The sequence below is a fragment of the Pelobates fuscus genome, chromosome 11 (genome assembly GCF_036172605.1).
Source record: "Pelobates fuscus isolate aPelFus1 chromosome 11, aPelFus1.pri, whole genome shotgun sequence".
Taxonomy (NCBI): domain Eukaryota; kingdom Metazoa; phylum Chordata; class Amphibia; order Anura; family Pelobatidae; genus Pelobates; species Pelobates fuscus.
Genome location: NC_086327.1, coordinates 10254162 through 10268237, shown reverse-complemented (window position 1 = coordinate 10268237; position 14076 = coordinate 10254162). Strand labels below are relative to the sequence as shown.

At 41.8% G+C, this 14076-nt stretch overlaps 1 protein-coding gene across 3 annotated transcripts in view; it reads left to right on the top strand.

The window, feature by feature from the left end:
• SPEN (spen family transcriptional repressor) overlaps nucleotides 1-13344 on the top strand; it is a 79068-nt gene extending 65724 nt beyond the window's left edge. For all 3 annotated transcript variants that reach the window (XM_063436100.1, XM_063436101.1, XM_063436099.1), the window contains 5 exons: nucleotides 888-8520; nucleotides 9997-10374; nucleotides 10917-11111; nucleotides 11813-11971; nucleotides 12189-13344. In XM_063436100.1, the coding sequence (XP_063292170.1) occupies nucleotides 888-8520; nucleotides 9997-10374; nucleotides 10917-11111; nucleotides 11813-11971; nucleotides 12189-12320 (8497 nt within the window). In that variant the 3' untranslated portion in view covers nucleotides 12321-13344. The remainder of the gene's footprint in view (nucleotides 1-887; nucleotides 8521-9996; nucleotides 10375-10916; nucleotides 11112-11812; nucleotides 11972-12188) is intronic.
• The last annotated feature ends 732 nt before the right edge of the window (nucleotides 13345-14076 follow it).

Below are 14076 nucleotides of genomic sequence, written 5' to 3'. Positions count from 1 at the left end.
TTGCATTAATTATAGAGACATAACGCTGGATCCTGAACCTGTGCTATTTTTGCCCAAACTATGCAAGTTACTTGTTTGTCAATGAGTTCCAGTTTAATAAATAAAGCCATTTGCTTATTTTGTAGTAGCAGGAGAGATGAAGAACGTTGATGCCATGCTGCTTTATGCAGATGCTTATGGCTTTGGCAGGTCAGACAATATGCACCTAAGGGAAGTAACATTGTATGATTTTCAGCTGAAAAAATCCCAAATTGGATAGAAATGGAAATTTACTTTGGGCTTTACATGCAGTGGACTGCATGCCCCATGCATGTCTAGCAGTTTATATTAAAGGAAGCTAGCACATTTAAAATGGCCATATGTCTTTCCTTTAACGTGTACCTGTTTTAACTTGGTCTTAAAATAAAGAGCCTTCATTTCATCTCAGGCAGTTCTTTGCACCCTGTCATTGTGCTACTCCCCCAACAAGTCGTTCATCACTTTTCAAGAGGGGTATATAGTACATTCTGTCACAGATGTAAAGGCAGCAAGCTGACATTAAGAGTAGATTGCATTGCATGGGGAAGTGTCCCTAAGCAGGACAATCACAACATTTAGGGAGTGGAGGTGGAGTTTTTTTGCTGCAAAGGTAAAACACCCATGAAAATTCCAAGTGTCACTTAACAGATGCCAAGTGTCACTATAACCGTTATTATATGATAAATTACATATTTTATGCCTTGAGAGCATGCCATGACACGTTCACTTTAAGATTCCTGGCTCTTTAATTTTTTAACTCTGTGTTATAGATCAAGTACATCTAGTACAATAATTTACATGAACAAATAGTAATATTATCTAGTAACATTTTGCATCACTTATGTTTCTTTTAATGTTTTCTTTTGCAGAACTGATGAAACCAGAAGGGGATCTTATCACGAATTCACCTCCACAGAGAGAACATATTATGACACCGTTCGAACACCGGGAACATACCAAGAGGAATCAAGACGAGAGTATCCTGCAAGAAGTAGAGAAATTTACCCAGATTGGGACTCCTACCCAGCAGATTACTATGAACAGCGTTACCTTGACGAAACACGCGAGTACAGAGATTATAGGGACCCGTATGAACAGGATATTCGTGAATACAGCTATCGTCAGAGAGAGCGTGAAAGGGAAAGAGAGAGATTTGAAACAGATAGAGACCGTGATCATGGACGGCCGATTGAACGCAGCCAAAGTCCAACTCATTCCAGAAGACCTCAAAGTCCAGCGGGGTCTCCAGCACAGTCTGAAAGGATTGCAAGTGATCCTGAGCGCAGAATCTATAGCCGCTCATCTGATCGAAGCGGTAGTTGTAGTTCTCTTTCTCCTTCACGATTTGACAAACTGGACAAAGCTCGTGCAGAACGCTTTGTCAAGAATGAAAAAATTGAAAAGGAACGCACTTTTGATTTAGAAAGACCTGATAAAGATAAAAGGCCACCACGGAAAGAAAAGACAGAGAAAGAGAAACCTGACCGGACAAAGCGAAATTCTAAAAATCATTCACCAAGCTCTGGGTCTTCAGAGACTGATCAAGAAAACGATAAGGAGCCCAGCATAGAAAAACAGAAGTGTAGTAAACAACAAGCCAAAGAAAAGAAAGAGAAGGATCCAGCTGCTAAAAACCGCTTGGATCTTATGCCTTGTGTAGTTCTTACCAGAGTCAATGAAAAAGAAGGCAAAGTATTTGATCCCCCTTTACTTGAGAAAGCAGTAAAGACTAAATCAGACAATGAATCTGTTAAATCCCCACCTCTAGATCAGAAATTGCCAATTGCTCGAATTGAACAGTCTAAGTATGAGCAGACCAAGGTTGAAAGCGTTCGAAATAAAGTGCCAAAAGACAAGGTGCTTGCTAGCCACGTAGAAGTTGTAGACAAAGATGCTAAACAAAAAGGTAAGAAGCATATGAAGACAGAACCCATTGAAGGGGCTGATCTCGACAAGCTAGAAGCGCGAAAAAGAAGGTTTGCAGACGTTAATTTAAAGTGTGACCGACAAAAGCTGGAAGTAAGAAGGAGCAACCAAGATGAGGAAGATGCACGGATGAATTCAAAAAAGCCTCTTGAAGCCTCAAGAGAACTTACCGTGGTTCGTGAAGGAGACTCTGAAAGGAAAGGCTCCAGAAAAGATCTTTTGAAAAGGGAGTCCAGAAAAGCCAGACCTGACAGACTTTTTTCAGTAAATAGTCCTAAAGATGGGCAAGATCCAACATCCATTGGATTCCCTTTACGTTCTAACTTAGATTTGCAGTCTCGTTTGGGAGACCCGGTTGATGAGACATTTGAAACACCTGACACTTCTGGAAAAAAGATAAACATAATGAAAACATTTCAGCGGCACGTGCACTTAGCGGAGGATCTTGATAAAGAAGCTATCCAGAGATCCAGAGATATGTTGGGTCTGGAGAGAAGTGAGACTGAAGAGAAACTCGCAATAGACATAGATTACACTCAGAGTTACAGAAAGCAAATGGAGCAAAGTCGCAAGCTTAAACAGCAGATGGAGTTGGAAATGTTGAAATCAGAAAAATTTGGAAGTCCAAACAAGGAAACTGATGAATACGAGAGACGGAGTCTTGTGCATGAAGTGGGTAAACCACCTCAAGATGTTACTGACGACTCTCCTCCAAGTAAAAAAAAAAAGGCTGATCACTTGGAGTTTGAAATTGCCACAAAAAGGGAAAGAAATTATAGAAGTTCACGACAGATAAGTGATGAACCAGAAAGGACTTCTTCTCCAAACATGCGACTTTTTCCTTTTCATGAAGATGATGATGCGATTGGATCTCCGAGGTCATTGCCAATTAAAGAATTCAGAGAGTCGCCTAAGGTTGACGAGAAAATGGCTTTCTCAAATGTACCTGTTAAAGATGATCCTTTCAGGATAATCTCCAGTGAATCAATTAAGAAGGAACAAACAGGTGAAACAGCCAAAGTTAAGTCTTCCGTTATGAGTCCTGATGAAGAGTATTGCAAATGGGACAACCAGATCAAGCAAGAGAGCAACAGAGTCGACATAAGTTTTCCTAGCAATATTGTAAAGAGAGAGAGTATTCGGAAGCGCTCTAGGGATCTAGAACCTGGTGAGGTTCCCTCTGATTCTGATGAAGAAAATGATCAAAAGTCACATTCGCCCAGAGTTCCCTCACTGCTGGAAAGTTCAAGGTTTTCTTTTTTATCACGGGATGGGGAAGAAAAACTACGTGACAGAGAAGAACGGTTATCTAGCTCACTGGAAAGAAATAAATTCTACTCTTTTGCTTTGGATAAGACCATCACCCCTGATACAAAGGCCTTGCTTGAAAGGGCTAAATCTCTTTCATCATCTAGAGAAGAGAATTGGTCTTTTTTAGATTGGGATCCAAGATTTGCAAACTTTCGTAGCAGTAAAGACAAGGAGAAGGTCGACTCTGCTCCTAGACCAATCCCATCATGGTACATGAAAAAGAAAAAAATTAGAACGGATTCTGATGGTAAAATGGATGATAAGAAAGAAGATCAGAAAGAAGAAGAGCAGGAGAAACAAGAACTGTTTGCCTCCCGGTTTTTGCATAGTTCAATTTTTGAGCAAGACTCAAAACGTCTTCAACATCTGGAAAGAAAAGATGATGATACTGATATTAATCTTGTCCGACCATATGGAAGGCAGTTATCTTCCGATGGTTTAACTAGTGTGCCTGAGCTTGTGCAAGAGCCAGTTGTCCTTTTTCACAGTCGCTTTGTTGAACTGACAAGAATGCAGCAGAAAGAAAAAGAAAAAGAGCAGCGACCCAAAGAGACAGAAAAGCCCGAAGAGAAGGAGGCACAGCCAAGAACTCCTGACCCTGTTCCTGAACCAAAGGAGCGAGATTTAAAATCTCCATCATCTTTGCCAACTCCAGCCCCATCTTCTCATCAAGAGACTATACCACCTACTCCGGAAAAAATAATACCTGAGAAACCACCACCTGAAGTTCTTCCTTCTAAAGATGAGAGGCCAGCAGAGCCATTAGATCCTCCACCAGAGGAGCCCAAACCTCATGTTTCTCCTCCTGTTGTTGTTGATCCATCAATGCCTGTAGAACAAATACAAGTTGTTGAAGAAGTAAAGGAACCCTTGCCACCCCCACCTGTTAATGAAGCTCCACTGCCTGATGAGCATCCTTCATATTTGGATACAAAGCCTCCTACTCCAGGTGCCTCTTTTACAGACTCAAATGCTGACGCTTTGCCAGAGGGGGAAACTGTCACGTGCAATAGCTCTCCTTCAAAGCCCATTGCACAAATAGAGGATCCAAGTGGAGCATGTGAAGAAAATAACTCATTTACAGATAGTACATGTCAGAAGCCTGATATTGTTCAAGAGTTGCAGTTACATGTTCCTGAAAATGATGTGGAAGCTGAGCCCCCCACTCCAGTAAAAGAGAAGAATCGCTGTAAAAACAAGAGATCAAATGCTGCAGACAAACCGGCAACAAGGAAAAGTGTCAGGATTGACCGTGAAAAACGCAATCGATCCACATCTCCTCGTGGCGAGGCACCAAAACAGTTGGAAGCTAAATGTGAGATTGAGCGTGCTTCACGGGGAACGGCAAAGTCACCAAGCTCAGTACCAGAACCTGAAATCTCAGAGCCCAGCTTGCCAGTAGGCAGAACAAGGCGCAGAAATGTTAGATCTGTTTATGCTACAACAGGGGACAATGATGGGCAATCATCTGTGAAAGAGGCTGTAGAGACACCGAGGTCAACTAGAAAGCGCATTGAGAAAGAACCCCAGGAGCCTCCTGCTGTTGTACCAAGCACACCAAGAAGAGGACGTCCTCCAAAGGTTCGGCGCAAAACTGGTGAGGAAGTATCTCCCATTAAAGCCGAAGCTGTAAGACAAGAACATGATGATACTGAAAGTAAAGAACAGACGGAATCTACAAAACCTACTGAGGGATGGCGTTCCCCGCGGTCCCAAAAAATTGTACAGTCTCATTCTCTGGTGTCTAGCGGTCAGAATAAAAAGGGAAAGATGGACTCTAAATTGCCTCATGATATTTCAGGAGAATCAAATGAGGAAGGTAATGAAGTTCGAGAACAGACTGTTGAAGACACGGCAAAATTGGTCAAGGAGGAAACTAATGTGGATGTTAAGCATGAGCAAAAAGAAACAGAGACTGATAAAATTCCCGTGGAGAACCCCAGTGCTGAAATGTTGGAAAAGAAAGTTCTAGAAAAAGCACCAAAATCCAAAGGTGGACGATCAAAGAGTGCAAAAACTGTTGTGCGTTTAAAAAATGTGGAAATACGTCTTAATGTAGATGAGGTGAAGGGAGCTTTGAGACCACTTGAGGATGCTGAGCAAATAGCCATCTCTCCTGTTAATATTAAAAGCACTCAAAAAGAAGAGAATGCACCACCACCTTTTTCAGAGAAACCAGAGGTGTCTTTTCCAGAAACATCTAATGTAGATGTAGTTCCAGAACCACAAGTTTCACCTGAAGCAGTACAGCTGGCCCGACAGATAGAACTTGAGCAAGCTGTAGAGAACATTGAAAAGATAACTGAAACCTCTGATGTTCCCAATTACAAAGATGCCCAAGGTGGGGAAGTAGCAGAAGGACGCTCGGAGGAGGATGGAGACAAACCTGGTCACCAGGCAAATGAAACTGAGTTGGCGTTGGCTATTGGATCTATAATATATATTTCTACTGATGCAGAAAGCTTTCCTGCAGCACCAACATATCCACCTGAAGGTGAGACAGAGCTCCCTGCTCCTCCTGCTGTCCCTTCAACTTCTCAAGCAGAAGACATGGAACCTGAGACAGACCAGGCAGTAAACATAATTTTAGAGAATGACTCTACCAGTGGTCCTGAGAGTAGATCATCAGTTCCTGCTGCACCAGCTTCAGAACCTGAAGAAGTCAAAGAACCAGAGGTCAGTTTTAGCGAGTCTTCAAATTCTGCCCAGGAAGCCGAACCTTTCAGAGAATCAGAAATTGCTCCGAAACTAAAGGGGAGGCCTAAGGTGACTCGTCCAAGGCGTAAAAAGTCATCAAGCAAAAAGATAGAACTAGTAGACGACAATATCTTTGTACAAGACAATCTTGAAGACAGTACTCCCAGAAAAGATGAAAAGACCACATCAGATGAAGGGCTAAATGAGAAGGTTATTGAAGCTTTAGCTTCTTCAAACCCTAAAAGAGAAGATCATGATACAAGCCAGAATTGTTCAGAGGCAACCTCTCAGGACGCTGAACAAGATGATGATAATGTGGGACAAACCAATGCCAGCCGTTCACCACAAGCCCTTCTTATTGATGATGTCAGTCAGAGCAGTTTAAAGTTGCGTTCAAGTACTGATAATGCCCCTATTACACCACCTAGTGTCAGCACTCCTTCAATTCAGTTAGCTGCATCAGGAAAGATAGCATTACCCGTGCCTGCTGCTGCTTTATCTCATACAGGAACAGCAATGATTTCTGACTGGATGATGAGACATGAAGATACTGCAACCATTTCTACTCCGCCTCCTGCTTTGCCTCCAGATACTAAGGCCTCAGATGTTGATACAAATTCCAGCACCTTAAGGAAGATTCTAATGGAGCCAAAATATGTCTCATCATCTAGCAGTACACCAACAATTGTAACTTCATCTATCCCTGAACCTGTGTCTGTTTCACATGTAGAAGAACCTGCTGTTCCACCTCCTGTAGAACCTATGAAACCTATTTCTGATGACAAGCCTTCTGTTCCTCTTCCAAAGACAATAGTACCTCCTGCAGCAGAAGCGCCCATTTTTCAGGAAAAGGGGTCCGCAGTGACTCCAAAAGCCACCTCTGTAATTAGTAGAACACCTCCCAGCTTTGATCTGGATGATATGCCAAGAATTGCTGTGGGAAAACATTCTCCTCAGCTTCAATCTGCCCCACCCTGTATTCCTTCTCAGAAGATTATACAAAGACAAAATACAAGTGATAATCGATCCTGCATGAATATGCCCGTCATTGAAGACCGTCCCACTGAAACTGGACCTAGTCCTGGCCTGAGAGTGAATACATCACAAGGGATAATGGTCTTAACTTACTCTGGCCAAAAAACTGAGGGTCCTCAGAGGATAAGTGCAAAAATCAGCCAGATTCCTCCGGCAAGTGCTGTTGACATTGAGATACAACAGTCTGTATCAAAAACGCAAATTAAACAGGAGCCTCTCACTGTATCTCAGATACTCCCAAAAGGCTCTCAAACACCCACGGGCTATCAACCATACAATGCCTCTCCTGTTATATCTACCATAAAACAAGAGCGCATTTCTTTAGAAAAGCCAGAGTCAAGTCACATTACTGTTCCAAACACATCATCTCAATCCACAGCTGTTAAAGTGCTTTCCCAAAACACTGCCCCAGTGCTAATGCACGGCCAAGTGGGACCTACAGGCAAGAAGCTCATTGACCCCAAAGTGGAGCCGAAAGTTCTTCAGTGTACAAGTATGAGCCCTGGTCTGAGTCCTCATCATTCTTCCTTGTCTGGCAAAATACAATCGGAAGCAAATCATATTGGTTCTGGATCAAACACACAGGCAGATCGGACTCTTCCACATATAGGAATTAAACAGGAATCACTTTCGCCCTGCACTGCAGGCCATTCTCCATCTCCTTATACCAGACCTTGCCATCCCAGTGTTACAGCTTCAACTGCCTTAAATAGCAATGCCTCAGTCATGTTGGCTCCAGGGATTCCTGTGTCCCCTTACATACCCAGCATGCACCCGGAACAGACCGTTATTATGCCTCCACACAGTGTAACACAACCTGTGTCTCTTAGCCATTTATCGCAAGGGGATGTGAGAATAAACACCCCACCTTTGCCCACAATGCCTTATGGCATTCGGCAAGAAGCACTTCATTCTCCCAGAGCAGCTATGCAGTCTCAAATAGATGTCCGACCGCAGAGATCCAGCACCCCACAGCCAGCACCTATTAGAGAAATGGTACTTCCTACAATGTCTTCCCAGCATGGCCCTGAAGAGGAGATGCACTACCACCATCCAGTTTCTAGAGGCTCGGCCCATGTCCAGTCAGACGTACTGGTCATGCAGCCCGATTACCGCATGCCTACATCAGGAATTCGTATAGATCCATATGGTGTTACCCGTGATGTCCGTATGATGATACACCATCAGGAGTCTAGACAATCCAGGACCCCTGAGGGACCTGTCAAGACACCTCCCATCAATAAGACGCCACAGCCTGGGAAGGACTTGATCAAGCAATCAGATGTAAAAATGCCCCATTCACCACACAACGATTCCCGAATGCTAAATGTTCCTCCAAGTGGACTAAATCTATCTCAGCCAGTTGTAGTACCTCATGGTGTGCCTATAATGCACCCTTCTGGGAGTTCTTTTCATGATTTCCACCAAGTCTACCCAGAAATACGGAACTACCATACAAGTGCCCAGCTCACCCATCCCCAGTTTGCTGGAGCATCATCCATCTTGCAGTCTCGGAGTTTGACCCCATCACAGGTGAGTAAAGTTAGAACACAAAATATGTTTTTATAAAAATCAGCTACCATTATTATTGGCCTTGAGACTGTTAACAAGTCATATTTAAAACAGCCCTTCTTCATACTTAATTAAATAGAAGTCAATTCATTGCTGTATGTGTATAAAACAAAAACAAAGCTCAGGGACCTTTTGATGGCAATGAAAAGGCTTGAGAACATTTGGTTAAGTTGGACAGCTAATGCAGAATTGTGCTGTGGCAGAGCCATAAGAGAAGGGCTGAATTTTATGTCCCCTCGGCTCTCACCATGCTTCAGTAACAAAAAGTCAATGGCAAGTGAGAATTGTTAATGGCACGAGGAAGTGGCTGAATATGTACCAATCGCAGCATATCCTGAGCTGTTACTGATGTCTCAAACATGAGACATCCAACAATAGATTACAAGAGCCTTCCTCAGCATCAGAAAGGCATAGCGTTCCGACGCTGATTTAACCTATGGTGCAGGACTACAGGCAGTCTCTGTGTTCAATGCATTTGTGATCGGCATTAACTGAGCTACTGCTGGACTGCTTCACAATGAGGTAGCCTTACAATACTGCAGAGTGATCACCCTGTTACAGAAATTACACGCCTTATTTGTTAGCTGGCAAAGGTGTTACTATACCTGGGAGAACCAGCTGGGTACAAATCTGTGGCCTTTTAAGTGGTAGGACACAGCCTGGGAAATGTGCTTTTCAAGTTCAGTATGTATATGGACAAATTCAGCAAAAATATATGGTGAAATGGCAAAGTGAAAAGACAAATTGTCCCATTTAAAAAAAAAACTCAAGTTCTTTTGCAACTGACATGATATGATGGCTTAAAGTGCAGTTGGAGTCTTCAGTTTTCACTCAAAATTTACATGGGCTCAGTAAATCAATCAGTGAGAGGTTTCAAAACGAAAATTGTCATGTCTGTAATTTAACCTTATAACTTCTCAAATATTTGGCAGTGGTCTACATGTGTAAATTGCTGTAATCAGGGACAGTAGTATAATACAAATATATGGGTTTATTGTAGTGAGACATGCAACGTCTCTTTGAAATTCCTTCAAACCTGCATGGAAAACAAAAGATATATAACCCACAGATTTTGGTTGGTAACTAGTTGGTTTAATGAAAAGTTTCATTACATAGACTGTCAGGATTAGTTGAACGGAATGGGTATTGTTGGCATTGATGTGTGGGGATTCAAAATAGTTTTGGGAAGGAGTTTGGTTACATGTAAATAGTGTGTCTGTGTGGTTTGTTTTTTGTATCTATGGATCAGAGTTTTGTGTGCATATTTATCTGATTTCATGTTTGTTTTATGGTTCCCCAGTTTCCATTAATGTTCTATTCGCATCAGCCATCTTGGATGGAACACATAAAATCATTTGACAGGTGTAGAGTTCCCCAACTGTTGCAAGGCTACAATTCCCACAATGCTTTGCCAACAACTTTGTGTTTCTGTTACAGGTTGGACCAGACGCAGAGCATTCACATTCAAACCAGCCTGGACGCAACAAAACTCCTCAGGTGAGCCAGGACTGCAAAATAGCTCCACCTTCTGTTAGTGAACAGGCTCACCATGCCTCCATTAATCGGCACACTGGACAAATGGAACCTCATATTCAACACCTTCAGAGATCTGCAGACACTTCTCAAGTTTCCTATCCATCTCCTGGAGCAATCAGCATAAAATCCGAGCTGCCATCTCCTCACCAGTCCCAAACTGTTCAGAAGCATTCTGTATTCATGACTCCAAGCATCAGTGCCCTCTCCAGAACGGAAGTCCAATCTGTTCCCAAACAAGACCCTCCCCAGCGATCAGTCGACATGGTACAACTCTTAACGGTGCGTTTTTTTTTGGTTTTTTTTCCCCTATCTTCTAAACACTGACCCTTCCAATGAAGTCACTGTAGATACATGCCAGTGTAGAATTATGAAATTCCTATACTATTGGCTGTTTCCCTTTTTCAACAGGGACACAGCTTGCATACATAGCATTAGCTTGGCTATATCATGTGTCTTTTCCAAGCAGTGGAAACCGAACATTGGGTTCCTGCCCAACGTTTAAGATACACTATACAGTACAAAGAGCTATTCAGTAATGCAGCTGTATTCAAGTCAAGCGTACTATGTTATGCACTTCTTTTCTACTTTGAAGAAATCTGTTTTGGGAGTTTAATTATATTTATTAATTGTACAGCTAGTTTGCAGTCTAATGGAGTCTTGACTTAATGAAGTACTGTGTAGTTTAGGAGACAGACTTAAAGGGGAAATGTAAATAAACATATTAAGTTCAGTAGCTTCCACCTAGGTAGTTAATCTACTCATATTTGTCCATGTGTTAAAATCAGATGTTTAATTGTGATCAATGTGCTGTCTCCATCCAGAAATATCCAATTGTGTGGCAAGGACTCTTGGCACTGAAGAATGACACGGCTGCTGTGCAGCTGCACTTCGTTTCTGGGAATAATGTTTTGGCCCACAGGTCATTACCAGCGCCAGAGGGAGGCCCACCCTTGAGAATCGCACAGCGCATGAGGCTTGAGGCCACTCAGCTGGATGGAGTTGCTCGTAGAATGACGGTGAGACTGTTATTACAGACTTTGTGCAATCTGTCAGGGAATTCAAATTATTTATACAGCTCCAACATATTCCACTGCACTGTTAGTCCCTTAAAATACCTGGAAGTATTGCTTTCCACACACCCCTGCAAAATTAGTATTTTCTAAAGGTAAAATCTTTACTGAAATTCCAACCCATTCAAAAGATATACTGAGACAAACTAGGGAATACTTTGTCTCCGTATTTTATCTATACCTGACACTTCTTGACACTTAGCAGAGCTACCCCTCAATAAGTGTCAATCCACCACCTGCAGGAATATTGGCTCCATCTATTGAGGGTCTCATGGTGTCCTCCATAGACCCTGATGCTGTACTCTCAGGTTCAGGTAAGGACTGGAATGAGAACTGAAAGATTCTTGTTTAAAAGATCTGTCGTTACTAAATGTCACTTTGTTGATAAAAGACAAAGTGCTCAAGATGTTTCGGTGTTTTTTGCTATTCTATTTATTTAATAATTATTGAGATTTCCTCTTCTCACAACCATACTCCATTAGTAGGATAAGTGAGTATACCCCTTCCTGGCCCAATGGTATAGTGTTGTAATATAATGCAGCATGTATTATTTTTGCAGATTATTCAGTCATAGACTGTTAAGTCTGAAAGGATTCATATCTCTGTAACCCTTAAAGTGACTAATGCGTGTGATTCTGGCCATACAGGTGGAGAGTGATTACTGCTTGTTACTCGCACTTCCATGTGGCCGTGACCAGGAGGATGTGGTGAATCAGACAGAATCGCTGAAGTCTGCGTTTATAACATACCTGCAAGCTAAGCAAGCAGCTGGGATCATCAATGTCCCAAACCCTGGATCTAATCAGGTACAGTTATCTCCATTTGTTGAAGGGCCAAATAGTGCTGAATGATAAGTCAGGCATGCTGTGTTTTAAGACTTAATGTAGTGCCACTCTGTTAGTATAATTCACCTCAACTGAACCAAAAGAAAGTAGCGAGCAAGTTACTGTTTAATATTGTTACAACCAGTACAAACTCTTACAACCCTCTTTTTTTTTTTTATATATATGTTTTGCCTTTCAGCCAGCGTATGTTCTGCAAATCTTCCCACCGTGTGAATTCTCGGAAAGCCACCTGTCTCATCTAGCGCCTGACCTGTTAGCCAGCATTTCCAACATCTCTCCTCACCTCATGATCGTCATTGCATCAGTATGAGCTCCTCCACTCTCTGCGCTGGGAGCTGTCTCCTGCTCGGCAGTTCCTTGTTTCGAAACTCCCACTGGGGCTGCTACCCCGGATGTTTACATTTTGCTTATGGACAAACTCATGCACACAGACAGCCAAATGCATTGTGACCATGTGAGGGAGGGATCCCACACCCCTCTATTGTGGGATATTCCAAGGAGGATACAATTTGTGTGCTTTTTGTAGGTGATTTTTTGTTTTTGTTTCTTTCTTCAAGGAGCTGAACCTGCCTTTGCACTAAATTAGTGACTTGGACCTTTGTACAGCATTTTACCCACTCCTTTTTTGTGTCATACACATAAGCAACCGGCTTTGATGTTGGAAGGTCTGGACATCATATCATATTGCCGGTGGACTAACGAGCAGGATCCTGTGAATATTTGGCTAGTGACTTTGATTTGCGCAGGGAAAAGCGATTCCCTCTTCCCCTGCTTATGGATCTGACAAACCCCTCGCTGATCTCTCCTTTTTGGATGTACAGTTTACATGGGAAACCATAACAAAAGGGAGATCTATATCCGTTCCTTGGATAATCTAGGACTCCATGGGTGTGTGTATATAAGTATATATAATATATATTATATATAAATATATATAATACGGACTTTAAAGAAATCAAACCCCCACGACATACATTTTTTTTAATCTGTGCCAAAAATGTGTTTTCAGAGAAGAATCTTATTTTCATACAGACGTATTGTCCCTCATTTGTAAGTGATTTTCATTAAGACATTAACCGCTCATCACAATCCGTGTGAAAGTGATACGCTCTTGGACAAAAGACTTTTTAATCCCCTCATGTCCCCTCTATTATTTACATTTTGGTTCTTTTATTTTTTTTATTTTATTATTTTGTTGGTTTTTTTTATTGTTTTTTTGCTGACACCTATTAATTTATGGAATCTACTTCCCTCCCCGTTCTGAAGGTTTTTGTTTTTTGTGTGTCCATTGGATTATGAACTTTATTAAAAAAAAGATACAAACCAGTTTTACAGCCGGATGTCATTGTCACATTACTTGCAAAGACTTTTCTGTTTGTTTTTATATATATATTGTTGCTAAAGGGGTTACAGTTCATGAAGTTGGTCACCTGTAGATAATATTCCTTTCAGGATGAATGCAGTGCTAGGGGTTGTGTTGGGAAAATGAGCTTTACATATTACACGTTCATGACTTGAAATGTGTTCTATCTTTTAATAGTCTCCAATGTTTTAAGAATTATCATCCCTTTCTAGAATTGTACTGGGCTGTGCCAGAGATCTGGACAGCTGCACTGTAGGGTAAATACACTAAATCGTTATAAATGATTTTGTTTGCACACAAAGGCTTATATTTGCATGACAGCCCATCTGCAGCATACCAGGTACTTTGTGTTAAACAAAATGTGCCAATTACCAGTCTTGAGCCAAATTTAAAGTACCACTCCGGGCACATAATGAGTTTATCTCAATAAAGTAATCCTGAACGTCTGCTTACCATAAGGGGTTGAACCGTTTACGAATTATTTAATGCCGAATTTCCTAGCTCCTTCCCCGCCCTGGATTCAGAGTGGGTGTATTTCATTGGGCGCTGGGGATAGGCCAAGAGCATCAGCTGCCACTCTCTGTCTATAACTGGCCTCCCATTGAGAAAAATGCAACAGAAACATGCATGTCTTGGTTTTATAAATTTGTTTACATAAAGTATAGTTAATTGCCCTTTTTACATGTATGCAAAGCTACTCCCT